We start from the raw sequence: 19,076 nt of genomic DNA, 5'->3' as shown, positions 1-19,076 counted from the left end.
TTTATTGCTGCAGAGATTATTACTAAACATGTGTGTTGTGACTCCATGGTTGTAAGCTGTGACACAAAGCACAACCCAAGAGCCACTGGATCAACCCTAGACATATAAACTAAGAGGGTGATCTTGAATCAAGACCAGAATCTGACCTACTTAAAGCTTCCTTCCTACTTCGGATGAATGCATCAGATTTCTCATCTATGTTTGAGGGCACACTAGTAATGGGCATCAATGGTGGCCTTGAAGCTTTCCCTATCTCTTTCTCTTTTGCTGGTTTCTTCTCTTTCCAAACGATACCCATTTCTGCTTCATCTTTAAAACCGATGATCCTCCTTCGGCCTCTAGTTGCAGAAACAGTTGCAGTGGGTGGCACCACTTGACCTGCTGATCCATTCTGAGTTTTTGCTGGTTCTAAGGTTGGAAGTGAGGGGCTAACCTGAGTTCTATCAACTTCTTTGGCCTTTGAAGGACCACTGACACTGTTCTTGGATTCTTTGCCCTCCAATGGGATTTCCCTTAATGAGCTTCTCCCAGTTGGAACATCTTTCTGCAACTGGGTTTGGATGCCACCAATAGCTATAATTCCACCACCACCACCACCACCTCTACCACCTTCAGAGGCAATAGAAGAAGGTAACTTCTTAAGGCCACTGTCCACAGAGTAAGCTCCAAAGGAACCAGTAATGGGGATTTCAATCAAACTATGCGCCTTAGGTGGCACCTTAGGAGGACCCAAGGTGATACATTTGAGGCCTCGAGCTACAATGCCATTAATGAAGAAATTGAAAAGCTTCTCACAGACCCCAAGTGGCTGAAATTGTTTGTTCTTCCTCTCCATTTCTGGTGGTAAAGGAGAACAACGGGTTGATGGAGGTGGAAGAAAGAGTTTTATTCTGTAGTACAAGTAGATTCAATTCTTCGGAGTCAGGGTAATGTAAGCAATACTGTAACTGTAGGTATTCATTCTTTTCTTGCTTTTTTAACCCCAAAGGTGCTTATCTCCCTCAACTACTCCTGTAAAAAGCTAAAGGAACTTGCAACTGTGCACAGTGCTTTTCTTGTAGAAATGGAATATGTTTCCACATTTCTTGAACCAGATCATATTCCTCTCGGATGGTGTGGCCCTTGGTTTCAAAAGCCTCCTAACCCACATATGAATCGGCCGAGGGCAATCTTGATTCCTTCCGTTAACGGCGTTAGATATGCATTATTGGAATAGATTCTGGGTATAGAACACATTATGAAGCGAGAAAATAGAAAATACAGAAATGAATAACCAGAAAAATGGTTAGAACATACTCTGTTCAAGGTAGTAAATGAAAAACTCATACCCAAGTTCGAGCTTATAAAAGTGTGCGGCAATGAGGATCCAATGGCTAAAGTGTATGTCAGGCCCTTCCCAACCATTGGATCCTCAATGCCACTCACCACAAATGATTTAAACCCAGTTCGAGCATGTACTGAGATTAATTAATTCTCTAACCTAACTCAGACCACTTGGAAAATACACTAGTTCGTAAAGAATGAGCTTTGAGCAGTAAATAACAGATGCAGAAAATTTAACTAGATATGATAGGTCATATTGACCCCTGTTGAAATGGAAATATTTCGTGGAAAGAGATAATCAAGTTTTGATAAATGAACAGAAATGAGGCATAATAAGGGAAATAATAAGATGTTTGCAATGAAATTTTAAGAAATATTATTTAATAAGTATAAATACGCATGTATAAATAATTAAATGTGAAAAAAAAAAATCCAAAGCGATGGTTTGATTTTTCATCTTATTTTGTCATGTAAGCATTCAAACATTGCTAAACTCCAAATTTTGTAGTTTCAACCCAAAATTCTCTTTGCAATCTTGCCCTGGGAACTTGGATGAATTTGAAAGATTTTTGAATCTCAAATTTCGACTCAAGATTTGTTATTTTATATGAAAAATGTGACATTTCAATTTATTTTAATTTTCAACAACAAATTTGAGATTTCATTTCGACAAAATATTGTATTCTATATGGTTTCATATTAAGATCCATCAAAAACAAATATTTATCTTTTAAAAAAAAAAATGTAAATGGATTTCTTTTGACTAATAAAACTATTCCAATTACGATACTTATAGAGAAAGAATCACAATAAATGCAAAAAAAAAGCATCTTGGCTTGCACCAAGATTTCCAGATGGATGGGGTGGGGTATTAGTATATCTAACACATAATCTAAATGTGAAAACATTGATTAAGTTACAAAATTAAACAAATGAAAATAAAAGAATACAACAAATCGATATAATCAATACAACAAAATAAGTGCACATATATGCCCACCAATCCAATAGTTGATTTCCACCTCATCTAGAGCCATCTCGGATCAGGACTTCGTGTGCACAAGACAAGACCATTACAAGGACCATTAATAAATTAAAAGCCAGAATTAGAGGTCCATACACAAGTAAGAAAGGATAGATCCTGCTCGTCGCCTGGTCCTTTGGGAGACCTTCCACTTCTCAACCAGGACCTTCTTAATGTTGACACAGCTTGAAACCACCGTAGCCACTCCAGCTGAAGTTATAAATGGGCAATAAACCATATGGCATGACTCAATCCTAGTGCATTTCTTAGCAAGATATGCTAAACCAACGTCTGTTATTTGTCGACAGTGAGATAGTACTATGTCCTTGAGTAAAGGGCAGCCTTCACCTACCTCCGACAGCGCCATATCCCCCAAATTCTATTTTAAATGCAAAATAGATAAGACAGCAGTTTGAAGATGTAGTGCAGGGCAATTCAAGTGTACTTTTTTATCATAATTTGTATGCAAATAAATCATTGCAAATTACCAATTGTAAGTCTTAACAAGTACAATACCCAAAAAAGAAAAGAAAAAAACATTACGAACAACAACAACTAAAGCCTTTTCCCAACTTAATGGGGACGACTACATAAAGGTTCCAAGCAAGGACAAACGCAAGGATCCATGCAAAAAGATTGACTGGTTATGGTTGATTATAATAAAGTGATGGTTGTCTACCTGGCGAACCAATATAGATCAGCCACAGGCTTCTTACGAGAGACGACAGAGCATAAAAGGAGGAGGACTGGTAAAGAACCCATCTCAGGTGGCAGGCATCACACCCATACTGTATCCCAGTCTCTGGCCAAAGGCAACTCAGAATTAATCATGTATAATATTACATAGGAATAAAATCTTTAGTAGTTATAAACTTATACTCACCCCAACCACCCAACCCCAAACAGAGAGAGGGAAAATCAGTGACCTTATCATTTTAACTTTCTGCACATGAATTTTGGTTGTGCTCCATTTAGGAGTTGATCCACAAATCGAACAAAGATAGGTGCAAGTGTGCAACAGTATATGTGGTGATTGGTAATAAGGCAGCATGCATCGTCCCAGGCAATATCATTGTCTAGATTGTCTGACCATCTGAGAGTCTTAAGGATTTTCCTGACTTGCTGGTGCTGGGCTTTTCTTTCATTTTACTTTCATTTCTACTATTTTGTTTTTGCATGGATCCATGTAGCCGGGCACATTAAGTTGGGATAAGGCTGAGCTTGCTGTTACAAAGCTAGATAACTCCAGCTTAAGTTATAAATTGGCCATAAACCATGTGGACAACTCAAGCTGGGTGGACTTTTTAACAAGAAATGCCAAATCAACATATGTTATTTGCCGACAATAAGACGGTATTATTGGCCTGAATAAAGGGCAGCCTTCACCAAATCCGTGGACCACCATGTCCCCAAATTCTGTTCGAACAGAAAATAGATGAGATGGGCAACTAGAAGTAATTCAAGTGCAAGACAATTCAAAGATGTCTTGTGATGCAGTAGTACTTGACTGGTTGGACCAGCATGACTGGCTTTGGAAAACCCAAATCCAGACAAACCAGTCCAAATCAAGCTTTTGGTCCAACAAGGGTTGGAAGTAGTTTAGTTTAATATCATGTCTTTTATTTTCTTATATTTGTTCTGAGTAGGATACGTAGAAGAGAGAGAGTTTGGTTACAAGTTATTTTCAGTTTTAGAGTCTAACTAGGAGTCTTTGCTATTCTCTTTATATATTTGCATGTGTCCAATGAGATGGACAGAACTGAAAATAGAAATTGAAATTGGTTTTGCTCAAGGTGTGTGATTACATCACCCCTCTTCCCCCTTGCAACTCTGAGTTCCTTCCCAGATTTCTCCCAATTCTCTACTGGGCCTCCACCATCTTGTCATATATTTTGTCCACAAGTGCATGGTTCATTAAACATAAGAATCAAATCAATGTTCCTAAGCCTTGACAATTATAAGATGATCCAACAAACTCAAAACCCAACAAAACCCCACCAACCAAAATCTCTGACTTTAATTTGAGGATTAAGATCAATGCCCAGAGGGCACGAGAATACATGCAAACAGGGATCATACCTGAAGAACGCTCACATCAAGGTAAACAAGTTCGGGGGATCCTCGTGCAACGGCTATTAATCCAGCATCACCAATTTGGTGACACCCACTGACATTCAAATATCGCAGAGAACAGCCCTGACCAATAGCAATAAGAGCTGCATCCCCAACCCTGGTAATTAAACAGTAAATAAGCTCAGATTCAGGTACAGTATGTAGAAAAGCTATCCAACCAATATAAATCATCGCTACAGCACTTTTATTTGGTTGTTTTGCTACTTATAGACTAGGAAACTATCTCCCTACAAATATCTTGAAGCTTTTTGGTACCAGGACTAAACAACACTGTACAAGCAATGAACTGATATATAGTCTGTCTGACGTTTTTTTTTTTCCCTGCTGGCAAGTGGATTGATGTTAATTGTTAGCAAGGTGAAAAACCTCCATAACTGACCAACTTAGTGAACTGGAATTTATGTAGGGGTTTTTTATAAAGCAATAAATTTTTTTTGGTCAACATGAGAACAAAAGGATTAAAGGTAATTCTAGTTCCGTGAACAGGTGTAGGACATGATGACGCTAATATAATATACTAATTATCAACTGGTTTCCCAGGGGAAGAGAATTCCATTATGTCTTGCACCACAGTAACAATTGCCAAAAATTAATGCAGGTTAAATACGAAAGAATTTTTTTCTGAGTGGTTCTCTGAGTGGTCAGTACTAGTTAAATACCCAAATTGAAAGCCTTAAAGGATAACAATATAAAATCACAGAAGGGATGCTTCAGCAAAAAGTGGCTCCTAAAAGGGAAGAGGGGATGAATTAAGACCAGGAATCTCACCTATCACAGAATCGAAGGCTAAGATCTGTAAGAAATTTACAGTTTTCACCCACTGCAATGATTCCCTTATCTCCAATCTGTTAATGACAAATATATAAATAAAATTATTCTCTCAGAAATCATGCATTTCAACCAATAAAGAGCAAAAACTTTTCAAGACAAGGTGATAGAAAGTGGAAACAATTTTAGTTTCTTACACCACTTGAAAAAATAAAACAATAGCTTCCAGTAAAGCTATTAGTTTTCAAATAAAGAATCACACATGGCATTAGGATAACCACTCTTTGAAGGTAAAAATAATCCAAAGATCAATTCTCCAACTACCATGCCTTTCTAGTAGGCAACATTGAATCAAGATTTTAACTTTTAAAACCCGGAATTGGACACGGGATCAGCCAAAACCCTAGAAAAAGGAATCAGGAATAAGAAGCAAACATTTCCACAAATCTTTAATTTTTTAGAGTTCTTATCTTCTTGATTCAAAAATCTTGTAGATTTAGCTCTAAGAGGTAAGTTCCATTGATTTTCTGCTATTTTACAAACTAAATGAAGGAAAAATGGTAAAAAAATGAAGATCTAAGTGAATTCACAAGGGAAAAAACTAGGTTTAGAGTGCTAAAGTTCTAAATCGTAAACCCCCGGGGGGTGGGGGGTTATTTGGCCCATAAAGTTCCTGAGCAACAGCAAGGTGAGAAGGGGTCTATTGCTTAGACATTTTAACAACATTGGCACCAAGATTATCAGAAAACTAGGTAAGTCATAAGAAGCAATCCAAATTAAAACAAAAGGGACAAACAAAAGAAAATCATATGCATCACCTCATAACATCGACGAATATGAAGTTTCTTCAAGTTCCGGCAGCCTTGAGCTATATTGCATATGGCATCATCTCCTATATTTGAACAATCTACCAAGTTAAGAGCTTGTAAGAGTTTGCAGCCTCTACCAACTTCAAAAAGAGCACTATTACCAATCCTTTGGCAGTATAGCAAAGCTAGCTCAGAAAGGCCTCTGCAACCAACGTCAAGAAACTGTGAATTAGCTTCTCTTGAAAGGATTTAAATGAAATAATACCAAAAAAAAAAACTAGAAAAGTCACATCCTTCAATCACATGCACTCATCTTAACAGACAAACGAGGCAAAGGAAGGAGCATCAAGAATGAACATCTATATGTTTCTGTTCAGTGTCAGCCATGATACAGGTCATTACTTGCAAAAATAAATCCTTAAAAATAATAATAATAATAAAAAATAGCCAAAAAAAAAAAAAATACAAAAACTAAGAAGACCTTTTTCATCAAAAGATCTGTAATCCTAAGTATGATAGGTCATAGGTGTCTTTCTGAGTGAGACACATAAAAAGGCCTTCAAGGAAAAAGCTTCCGATGTTGACCTTGAAGAGAGCATCAATCAGCTCAAATGCAATGGTAATTAATACAAGACTGTAAAAATCTTGCAAAAGCTATATCCTAGACAAAAAAAAAAAAAAAAAAAAACACTTTTAATAGGACTATACAAATGTACGTGTGCTAGCAATCAATTAATCAAAAAGGACAAGAGAACTTCTCAATCTTGTCAATTCACTGTCTGAAAAGTGTTTAGGTGCAGTTTTGGGGTAGAAAGTTTGGACTCCAGAGCTCTGACTAGAATGTGGGCATGTGAGACTGGCTCTTCTTGGACATATGACAGACAACCTTGGATACTAGAACTCATTATTTTCAATTGCACCAAAAAGTGTTTAAAACACAAAAATAACCTCCTTCTACCCTTTTCTTTATGCATAAATGTTGCAGAATGTATCATATGAGCCCAAATTGGTTGGCCAACGCTTGTAAACCAGGCTTCCAAAGGAATTCCACATACAATCCATTTCAATCATAATAATTATAAAGAGTAAGGACTAAAGCTGCACTCGGATTGACTTGATGCTCTTTTTATTCCTTCCATGTGACCAACCTTTTATCATCAGGAAGAGTCTGAGATGCACACATTATAAAACACAAAAGTACCCCAGTACTCTCTACCCTAGTACTCACTCATTCTGGAAAGAAGCTGTAAAAGCGATGTTTAGCATTCAAGAATGTGAATCAGCCCAATAAGAAAGGCACATCAATGCAAGCAAAAGCCAAGGCATTTAGACAGCTTAGAAATACAAGCTTGAATGCTTGATGCTTACTAACATTCACAGAATGAACGGGAGCCCTTCCATTTTCATTGCATGCTAGTAAAGTGCATTCTAGGATACATTGTCTTCTACTCCTCTAAATTGTTCCTTAGAATAAAAAAATGAGTGCACCAAAGGAACAACACGAGTTTGCTCTCCCACTATTCTCATCCTTTTTTTACCCCCCACCCGCCTTGTCAAAGGCCATTTGTGCCTAAAGGAAAATCAAAAGTTTCTCCTTTGTTCCAGTTCTGCATCTTCAGGCAACAGGTCAACTGATAGTTATATTATTTATGCAGTGATGCATGAGCATGATCACCACCATTGGATGTCGCTTGATTCTTGATTGTGGACCATTGATCCATAATTTTGTATCTAGGGTGTATTGTAAGAATATAAGCTACATACATAGGATAGTTCATCTTTTTGCTCAAGAAGCCCCAGCGGTTTTGGTTTTGGTTTTGGTTTTGGTTTTGGTCAGTTTGGTTTGTTTTTGGTCCAAACCTGTCGAATGGTTCAAGTTTTGGTTTAGATCTGGTTCACGGTTCACGGTTCACGGTTCACAGAACCAGATAAGGATCATCCAATTCGTAGGAGTGATAGAACTTTGTCCTTTTATTTTATTATTAAGTTGTTTACTGAGGCTGGGATATGTCCCGTCCTGTTTCCACCAGTTGTCAGAGTCCTAGTTCCCTAGAACTCCAAATACAGCCTGTATATGGAGGAGTTTTCCCTTTTAGTTTGGTCACTTATTATTATCTTGTTCAGTCAGTTAGGGGCTCTCTTAGCCTGTGAAAGAGTAGAGGTTGTTGTGGCTGACAGAACATTCCTCTTATTTCTCTCTCCTTCTTTATCCTCTCTTCCTCCCTGCAGTACTTTCTTCTATGTTCAGCCTACAGATAATCGCAGACGATCTAAATTGCTGCTTAGCCCTACATTTTCCACCTGGGAACCTATCTGCAACTCACACTCTTTGGTTTCTCAGTCTGCATCATGCAGTTAAGGGAATAATTATTAAGCTGCTTTAAGAAGAAACCTTGAAGATACACATCTATTACTATTGTCATTTGGGTTTCAATATACAAAATAAAATAACTTTAGTTTAACAGATAAGTTATCCACCAAATACATAGAAAAATCCACTTACTAACAAATAAAACATAAATGAAAAAGTTTCAAATTTCGTCATGTCCTCAAAACAAATCTCTGGATAATTGACCCATAAACATCACAACCATAAAATAAGGAATTCAAAAACATTAAATATGTGAAGGTGCACTTTTTTCACTCAAGCATTCTTAATTAGGATGAAGTAAATAGGAAAGCGAAAACATCTGTTCAAAAGGAATGCTACAACTTCGGAACCTCATTCCAATTAAAAGCCTCGGCCATGTTATAGAATAATATAAGACTTAAGGAAATGAGAACAAACTCACGGGCAAGATCTTCCAATAGCCTCCAGTCCAGCCGTTCCAATATTGTGGCAGCCATTAACTTCAAGTTGTGCAAGTTCACCGCAGCCAGTAGCAATTGCTTCCAGACTCTTGTCGCTCAAGAAATAGCAATCACTTAAAGTAAGACTTTTTAGCTTCTTACAGACGTTGCCTATAGCACAAAGACTCCTAGAATGTACACATGGAAAATATATAAGCATATTATAAAATCATTACAAAAATGATTGGGGGGAGGAGGGAGAAAAGACATTCTCATAGTATAAGTGTTGGAATATGTATCCACGATAGTGGGAGTGTCCCCATCATGATATGGTTATCTTAGTTACTTTCCAAGTTAGATTAGGTTGTTACCTTCCTAGTTAGATTAGATCTCTAGTTTCCTAAACTAGCGTTAGACTAGGATTGTATTTCCTTTTCCACTGATGATTGTACTTGGATCTATTTATTATAAATACACGATGGAGGGAGACTGCTGAATACATATCGGCTGCTCCTCTCCCTTGATGTCTCTCCTCTTCTTCCTCATCTCTCCTCTCTCAAGTTACTGGTTACAGATCTTTGGTTTTCTTCATGGTATCAGAGCCATGAAGAAGAAGAAAAAAAATTAGAGTAACGTGTGTTTGATTATTGTTGCTGGACAAAAATAAGTATGTTATCGTTTAGTGCTACTACGGTTCTCGTTGGGTTTGACTTCTCGTTGTGATAATTCCTGGTTGGTCGATGCTTTCATGTTGATCGATTGATTCTCTCCATGAGTTACTGCTATTGCTGTAATATTTCCTTCGAACTAGGTCTGATTTCTCCCTCTGTTTTGTTTTTCTGCAACCAGCAACAATTCCAGATCGACGAAAGACTCTTGCAGACCCATCAGCCCCAATAGAATAACCTTGTTTTTCGGAGTATTGATTCATCTCCCTAGGGCGATTCATACCCTAGAGATTCATATCCAAAAGCTTCCCTTACTTTGAGATTCGAGCCCTTCAAGAAACCAGCAACTATGGATTTCACCCAAATCTGGTTTCAGAGGATTACATCTCCTTTTTTCTTGGGCTGTTTGGGACTGCTGGTACTTGATTCATAGTGGGGCTATAGTTGTAAATCCAACTTTGAAGTCCTACTTCGAATGGAGCTCTCACGAGGAAGATCTCATTGTCGAAACCAACTCTTTCACCATTGTTCTCGTTTCCAGAATCCTGGTTGAAGATGATTACTTTGTTGAGTTATTTTTATTTTCTGATTTCCATATTAATACCCCTCTTTCTTCTTCTTATTTACTAGTTCCCATTATATTTTGCCCCTTCCTAGTTTACCCCTGACCAATAAATCAAAATCCTCTCATATCCTTGTGGTCTTTTGGAGACTTTATGTACAATTCTGCCACTCCACTATAGATTCCAATCTCTTTACAGATTTGCCATTGTTCTATTAATTGGACTCTTGTTAATTGGATGGGCCCATAAGGACGCGTTTGGTTGTGTAAATCAAATGGTGCATATATCGAATATAGATGTCAATCTCTTGAGAGATATTCTCTTGAACAATCTTCGTAATTGAAAAACTGTTTGGTTACTTTGAGTCTATGTAATGATTCTTCCTGAAAAATTGTTTGGTTACCATGGTTCTGTGTAGTGATTCTTCCCGAAAATCTATTTGATCACCATGATTATGTGTAGTAATTCTTCCTGTAAACTGTTTTATTTACAATGAACTGAGTACGAAGCATTCAAGCAAAACAATTGTGATAATAAAAGTAGATTAGAAAATTTTTATTACCTACTAGTTTCTTACTCTGTAGTCTGTTCCAACAAGAGAAACTATATAAATTAAATAAATTGGCACTTCATTAAACCCCAACTCAAGGACACAGTGATAGAATTCAAGATTTAAAGAACACAAGTCACTCATCAGAAAAGAGTCCAGTTTCAATTGACTAAGAGTCAAGTCATCCTAGTCAATTGAACTGAGAAGGAGGAGAATTTCAATGGGTTATATATATGGTCTGTACTTTGCCCTTCTTAGTTGTTGCCTTTCCCTTCTCTCAGCTAGAGCAATACTCTCTCATTATTGTCCTCAAAACCAATTTTATGGAAACAAAAAGATCAATTATCCCTTCTTTAACGACTTCTGGGGTTGTGGAATAGAAAACCTTCACTATATAAATGGTTCCACTCCAGTGATCCCTTTTGGGGTTAAGAATGATAATTGGACATATGAGGTTCAAAGCATCAGCTACACCAAGAAAACCGTATCAGTTCATGAAAAAAGAGATGAGCATATTTTGATTTTCATGGGCAATACTGATGAGTGAGAAATCTAGTCTCTAAAGTATCAAGTCGGCCAAAAAAAAGGTAGCAAATCAGATTTGGAGAATTTCGAACAAGGAAAAGAGAGATGGATGATGGATGAGAGAGATTAAAAGAAGAAGAAGAAGAAGAAGAAGAAGAAGAAGAAGGGGAAAATGGGATTTTGAAGGAGAAATAGGGAATCCCTCCTCCCTCACCTGTCGCTCGATTGCTGCTGCTACAACAGTTAGGTGAATATGGTAGCCCTAAGCTTAAAAAAAAACGACTGAGACCACATCTATCTTCCATAACAGACAGCAAACAGTTCAAATATGCCCAACAAACCTCCAATCTGAGTTTAAATGCAAAACCCTGGAACAATATATGTTCAGCACAGAGAGCGACAGAGCGACAGAGCGAGAAAGCGAGAGAGAGAGAGAGAGAGAGAGAGAGCAAAGAGGAGAAATATTTGTTCGAAAGCATTCATTCGCCGGCGGTCAGTAGTCTCCTTCGTCAGTGGGAGAGTAGTGAACCAAAAAATACTGAGACTGAATACCTTTGAACATGTTCCCGACTTCTGTAATTATTTCTTCGATTATTCCTTTTATATTATGTTGCAAAAACGTCTCTCAAATCTGAGTTTTGGTGTTGAGGTAAACTCAGATATAAAGGACATTCTTTGTAATATGGAGATTCGTGGAAGCATGTGCCTCCGTTCCGAGAGTCGTTCTAGTGGAACCAAACAACTTCAAAAAATAAGAATTGCAATTCTAAAGATTGACTTTCAATAGGTTTACCCAACCAAACATGCCCTAAGTGATCCAATTCCGGTTTTAGAACATCGGATCCACATCCATTCCCTTCTCGACCTTGAGATATATTACCAAATTGCCATTACTCTTACACATTGTCCTATCCCAGTGCCTCTTTTACTTACCAAGCATCCCCTTGGACGTACTGGTTAATTACAGTTCTGCCATTACCCATTGTTATTGTCTATTTTAAACTTGGATGGGTCTATAACAAACCCAATTGCGTATTTTGACCCAGGTTCTGCATCAATTGGGGATTGCATGATGTAATTACAAAATTGTCATTGGGTATATTTATGTGTGTGTGCCATATTATTGCTTTGGTGGGCCCAAAATCACATCTTTGGGGTTGACAGCGTTTTTTGCACTAGTATTGGCATGCCATGGTAATTGGAGATTGTTTGTTTAGCCTTGCTGCCGTGAGGGGAAAATTATACAATATTTTATACTCTTGGTTAAGAGTTTATTCGGGATGCTGATTATTGGAATCGTGTAATGCCACACGTGAGGGGGAGATTGGATATTTTTATCTGTTGGAATCATTGGTTCACGAGTAATGCTACACGTGAGGGGGAGTTTGGAGATTTTTATCCACTCTGCACAATTCATCAATGGAAGATTTTTGTCAGTGAAGATTATTTATCAGCTCGTATCTTTAGTAACAATTTTAGCTTTTGAAGGGCAACATTAATGAAGTAATATCTTAAGATGAGGTGATCTCTTAAGGATCTAAGTTGCTGCCCTTCATCTTTACCTCTTTTAAAGCTTGCTATGGTGTTTTTTGAAGATTGGTTGTCCAAGTTGTGCGATTGAATTGACTCCTTCTTTGAAGATCGAGTTCTTCCCTTATATTGAAGATCATGTCTTCCCCTATTGGAAATCAAGTTCCGTAATTATAGAAGAGTATCTGTCATCGTTACCTGTCTGTTGTTATGGTAGTTTGGATTGCGATTGATGATATCTAACCTTTCTGCGATTTTTTTATTCTTCCTTCTGGAGATTGAGTCTTCCTCAAACATTGAAGATCAAGTCTCCTCCTCTTGAAGATCAAGTATTGTACATGTTGGTGATTATCTACCATCCATTTTGTTCATTGCTAATAGTTCAACCAGACATTTTTTATCTACTGATGTTGATGATGATTGGTTTGCCTGAATTGATATTGCTATTGGTTTTATGTTGGTTGATTGAAGTTCTAACTATTCGTTGGAGTCTAGAACACTGGTGTTGTATTTGATTTTTTATTCTCATCGGTCCAAGCTGGACCATCTTTTGAGACATGTATACTCCAGCTTGAGGGGGAGTGTTGGAATATGTATCCATGATAGGGGGAATGTCCCCATCATGATATGATTATTTTAGTTACATTCCAAGTGAGATTAGGTTGTTTACCTTCCTAGTTAGATTAGATCTCTAGTTTCCTAAACTAGAGTTAGACTAGGATTGTATTTCCTTTTTCACCTATGATTATACTTGGATATATTTATTATAAATATACAATGGAGGGAGTCAGGGAGACTGTTGAATACATATCGGTTGCTCCTCTCCCTTGCCGCCTCTCCTCTTCTTCCTCATCTCTCTTCTCTCAAGTTACTGGTTACACATCCCTGGTTTTCTACAATAAGCAAAAGTAGTCACATGAAATGGACTAACCCAAAGTTTTTAGTGGAGAGATTGGAGAATAAATAGGGAAGATTATTGACAGTTAATTGGGGAAGTTTTCAGTCATCAACCAGCCTTATATGGAGGGGATATTTTGAAGATCTTGTGGGTCCCATAGCCAAAACATAGAGAAGAAAAAAGAAGAGCTTGTGACGTAGCAGCGTTCCGATGGATCGACCCAAACCCGCTCCAAAACCAGGACCAAGACCTAGATCCAATTTGGGTTCCAAGTTACTGATTTGGGTTCAGGGTTAATAGAATATTCTAGGATTTTATTTTATTTTGAGGATATTTGTTATCTTTCATTTTAGGTTATTTTGGGGTAGCTATTAGGTAAGTAGAAATTCTAAATTTTAGTTTATTGTGTTTCTATTATATTTTAAATCAGGAAGCTTCTTCTATGTTAGATCAATTTCATATTTAGCATTTTCCTTTTTAGTAATTCTTTTCCTACTTATATAAGGCCATGGGCCACAATAATTTTAGTTGATTAATAAAGAAAAATTGATTTGAGCAGTGCGTGGCTGCGCCTCTCCCTCTTGTCCCCTTCTTCTCTTTCTCTCCTCCTCCTCTGCGAGAATCCCCTTCCCTCTTCTGCTGTCTTTCTTCTTTCCCTCTTTATTTCTTCTTATTCTTCTTCTCTGGTTTTCTTCTCGGTTTCCCTGTTAACCGACTGTAGCAGCCCATCAGGTTTGTTTCAATCTTCTTCATACCAAAATCTGTTGGCCTGAGACTTGGAGGAGCAGCTGCAAACCCTAAGGCGATTTGGATATTTGAATCTGAGATCAAAAGCACCTCTGATTTGTGAGTTCCACAGAGTACCAGAACTGATAATCACCCTACCGTAAGATGCCCATTTGGATCCAGATCTGAACCTGCAACTACCGTTGATCTTTGTTCCAGCAGATCTCTATTGGTCACTAGGATCCTCATGGTTCAAGCTAAAATTCTGATCGAAGGTTACACTCATCAGGGCGATCAGAAACCCTATGATTTCAACCCATGTGATCAATCTTATTGAGAGCTCTAGCTTTCATACATGGCTAGTCTTCCGCCTCCATCTTCTTAGCTAGAGATTGAAGACAACCCCCCAGAGTAAAGAATCGTGGGCTTGCTTTAAGCCTTTATTTTCTATTTTTCCCATAATACCCCTCTCAACCTCATATGTGCCTCTCTCCCTTTGCTGAAACTCAAGTCTTTGTTTTTTTTTTTTTTTTGTCTTTTGTCTTTTGTCTTTATATTTGTCCTTTGTGTTTCCAAAATACCCTTACTTTTCCCCTTTTTTTCCTCCAACTTTTTGCCTTAATTTTGCTTCCTAATTTATCCCTTCACAATAATTCTTAATTCCCTCCATATCCCATCAGGCCATCACTTACTTGAACTCCACTTACCCCTTAGGATTCCTCTTTATTTACAAAACTGCCATTGATTCTGATATTTGTGCTATTTATTTAAGTGGGCCCACATCCAATCAGGTTGATCCACTTGAAGTGGACCCACCGGCCCCGCATTAGCTTGGTTTAGTGCTATTTTTAAGAAGTTTTCTTCCTTGCGTGGGGGATTTTATTAACTAGAGATTAGTTTCCAATTTTAATTAGATTTGCTTTATGTAATAGGAAGTTTCTAATTTTATGACTCTTTCTTTCTTAGTTAATAAATTTCTAATTTAGGACAAGAGGGACTTCCTTCCCATGCAAGAAAGAAGCCCCAATTGATCTAACCAAATGGTATTATAAATAAAGGAAGAAGGCTGATCCACAGCCCACGATTGAATGAAAAAGAAAAAACAAAACTTTGTGCCGGAAAACTGTGAGATGTAGTGCTGTGAGCAACAGCTTGGGTGAGATGCCCTAAGGAAGAGTGAGAGGCTCGACCCAACCTATCCCCTTCCCCATATATCTTTTTCTTCCCCTTTTCCTCTACTTTTTGTTTATTTCTTCATCTTTAATTTCTGTTACAAGCTTCCCACATAACCTTCAAATCTGGATTTATGGACAGCAAGTTTCTTGGAAATTCTATCAGCTACTCAAATATTGATCCTACTGTAGGGTTTGTTCTGGTATGAACCAGCTCCTTCATTAAACTAAAGGGAAAAAAAAATGTGCTTAATCCAAAAAGAGAGGAAGTAAAACAGAAGAAAAAGACTAGCATTTCATGTTTCAAATAATTTAGTTCAGGAAAATTCCTATATATGACCACCACCTTCGGAAATGAACCAACAAAAGTGACCAACCTGTCGGTGAACCTTTGGAAACTGTATAAAGCCAACAATTCCAATGAAGAACAGAAGGTACCCACAGCTAGCAGAGCCTCATCCGTTACATTAATGCACTGAAGCTTCAAAACGTTCAAGGATGAGCAACCTCTAGCTACAGCAAGCACACCTTTGTTCTGGATGAACTCAGAATCTAATGACAGTGTCTGAAGAAGGGTACAGTGAGATCCCACAGCTTCTAATGAGATATCAGTTATTTTTGCACATACTGCAATGCCTATGGCTTTTAGTGACTTCCCACAGCCACGTGCTAATTCAACCAAACCAGTGTCAGTCAAGCCTTCACAGAACCGCAAATTCAAATCCTCAAGTTGCTTACAACATTCCCCGATGGCAGCTAGACCTTGATCTCCAACATAACAGCCCTAAATGCACAGATGTAAACCGGAAGTTTAGAATGACCAAGTAACTGAATCACACACACATAAAAGAGAGAGAGAGAGAAGAAGAAGAAGAAGAAGAAGAAGAAGAAGAATGGCAAGCATATCTGAAATTACAGAGTAACTCGTTCTTCCTGGCAATCACACCACTAGAAGAACAGTAAATGCCTAAATGGGCAGTACTACTTTCAGACATTAACAGATAAACCAAAAAAATCACCTGCAAATCCAAAGTTTTTAAGGATTTACACTTCTCAGCAACAGATTTTATCCCCACACTTGTCACATTAGAGCACCAGACTAAGCTCAACTTTTCAAGCCTCGCAAAGCCATCGGCAAGAGTAACGAGACCAGCATCCGACAAGCTGAAGGGCTCTAAGTCACGACTTTCAGACCGACTGTCCTTAGACGCATGAAGAGGTTCCAAAGATGACCGTGCATTTTTACTATAACGCCTTTTTTTCTGCATGAGCAATAAAGTGCCATTTTTCTAAGATTTAACAGCACAAAAATATAGTAGCATAAAGCTCAGCTACTTCTCCAAGAAAAAGGATGCTGACAATTAGATTCAAGTGCATAAGAAAAACTAAATTGCGTACAAAAAAGAAATAAGGTATAAAAAATGAGACCATGGTCATCCTAATCAAATCAGCCCTGGGTCTCAGGATAACAAATAAACAGAACTAGTGGTACAATGATGCAGATAAAACAAAGAAGTGGCCATATTTTTTGTGGAAAGTAGCCTTGAGTTGGGTTTTTTATAATAGCCACTTTAATGGGCCCAAAATATGGGTAGGAGGAATGAATACATAATTTATTAATTATTTATATTCCAAAGTATGATTAAAGTTCTATTTCTTTATTTTAATTGTTATTGCAGTGTTTTAGTCAGGCTGGAATAGGACTCCATGAATCCAGCCTTGTTTTAAATTGCTTTCCTTTATTTTATGCAGAGTATTAGTTAATTAATACTATCTCCACAGCAAGCTATTGGCTAGAGGAGTTTTATTCTTAGTTTGAGTATGCTTTGCAGTCTTTTATGCAAAGTTGTAAGGAGCTACCAACCTACCAATGAATTTGGTTTTTGGTTCTGTGGCAATTCAGAATGCTCCCTGCTGTAGTGATTCAGTAAGTTTCACAGCAAAGATTCCAGGAAACCCTTGGTGGTGATTCAAAGGTTGGAGTATCGTTGGGGTATCGCTGGTGATTCCAACACTGCAAATCGGGTAGTGATTCCTTATTATATCTTTTTTATCTTTTTCTCTTCTATTTCCTTTTTATTAAACTTTCTCTTCATCCATCATATTTTAATTCTTTGTCAAACATCATCCTCTATATCACCTTCCTTATTTATGATTAATCCCAAATACCTAAAATAATCACTTCGCAGAACACCCCCTCTCGTTAATTTTCACCACCTCATTATCCATCTTCTTTTTACTTATCTTAAAACTTTTTGATTCCAAAGTTGATCTCCGTAACTCCAACTTAGCATTAATCCTTGCTTTTATCCCATCCACCAAAACAATATCATAAGCAGAAAGCATCCACCAAAGAACCTTATCTTGAGTGTCTCTGGTTAATTTATCCATGATAAGCGCAAACAAATAGGGATTTAAAGTTGATCTTAATGTTAACCCAATTGTAATATGGAATTCACTACCTCAACCCTCCCCCCAACGGTTCTTACACTGGTCACCACACTATCATACATATCTCTGCTTTCACATCATGAAAAAATATATTTTTTCAACATGAGATAATGCACTGAATCTGAAACGAACCGTCCGCATCATGTATGAGACCCAACTCTTCCCCCATGACATGGTTGTGACTTGTGACTGTAAGGGTGAGATTAAGAAACTATTCTAACAACTAAAAGTGATAAAGTGGTTGCCATGGCCATTCGGAAAGGATGTTACAGTAAGTTATAGTTGCAAGAAAGTGGTTCCCTCGAGTAATTGATCGAACAGTAGTGATATGTCATAGATGGTGTGTCTGCGAATCAAAAGCATTAATTTCCCACTATGCGGCCACAACAGGAGCCTTAAAATACAAGCATCGATTTTTCTCTACGACAGGGAAAAATTATGCAATTATGAACCGACAATTCTAAGGTTAAAGGGAACTTACAGTAGCGGGAGGCGGTCCATGAATTATAGGGTACCCAAACTGAAAAGGAGGTGAAACCGGCAATCTCTCATCGATATAAACATTCCTGACGTTGACGAATCGCTGAACCAAAAGCTTCACGAACGCGTCTGGATTACGAGAGGCTCCGATCCGAACTGTGCGACGGCTAAGCCTCTCGATCTTTAGCCATTTCTTGCAGACAAGAGAGCAGGAATCACAGCTCGATTTCAAGCCATCAAGATGACAGAAAATCTCCACGAGCATCTCATCGGGGAGAACCGTGTTTATCAGATCTTGACCTCTCATTACATAAAATTAAAAGAAGAAATAACAAATTTACAGTGATTATTTGATGAATTTAATCCAAAAAACCTAAAATTTTTACGGAATAGCGAGGATTGAAGCTCTGTTATGATACAAAGGAGTGACTGTAGAAGCCCTCTCTCCAGGCAATTGTGCGTAAAGAGCGTCGAAGGAATAGAAGCGCTTTCAGAGAAAATGGATCCATTTTATAGTGCGAACCGCAAAGAGGTTTTGTACTTTTGTTACAAGTGCGCCACCCTTTTAATTTTAGTACTGCTTTACCAAAGATAATTTTTGAGTTAAGTCTAGGAGATACTTTTTAACATTCTACCGTAAACCCTATGAATACAATTTTCGGGCAA

General features: G+C 37.7%; 1 protein-coding gene across 3 annotated transcripts; it reads right to left on the bottom strand.

The window, feature by feature from the left end:
* Positions 1–2,216: 2,216 nt before the first annotated feature.
* Positions 2,217–18,954, bottom strand: LOC122091893 (F-box/LRR-repeat protein 4). Of its 3 annotated transcripts, XM_042662131.1 has the most exons (9): positions 18,412–18,952; positions 16,499–16,741; positions 15,857–16,263; positions 8,850–9,035; positions 6,219–6,259; positions 6,067–6,140; positions 5,249–5,325; positions 4,427–4,577; positions 2,217–2,726 (listed from the first exon to the last, which is right to left on the bottom strand). In XM_042662131.1, the coding sequence occupies exons 1-9, from the start codon at positions 18,715–18,717 to the stop codon at positions 2,430–2,432; spliced, it is 1,782 nt and encodes a 593-aa protein (XP_042518065.1). In that variant the 5' UTR covers positions 18,718–18,952; the 3' UTR covers positions 2,217–2,429. The 3 variants fall into 3 exon arrangements, with proteins under 3 accessions (XP_042518065.1, XP_042518064.1, XP_042518066.1); XM_042662130.1 differs by having other exon boundaries at positions 6,067–6,259; positions 18,412–18,950; XM_042662132.1 differs by lacking the exon at positions 2,217–2,726 and adding an exon at positions 2,748–3,149 and having other exon boundaries at positions 6,067–6,259; positions 18,412–18,954.
* Between the last annotated feature and the right edge of the window lie 122 nt (positions 18,955–19,076).

This window comes from Macadamia integrifolia, chromosome 10 (genome assembly GCF_013358625.1).
Source record: "Macadamia integrifolia cultivar HAES 741 chromosome 10, SCU_Mint_v3, whole genome shotgun sequence".
Taxonomy (NCBI): Eukaryota; Viridiplantae; Streptophyta; class Magnoliopsida; order Proteales; family Proteaceae; genus Macadamia; species Macadamia integrifolia.
The sequence above is the reverse complement of the archived record's forward strand: the minus strand, read 5'-3'. Positions and strand labels throughout refer to the sequence as shown.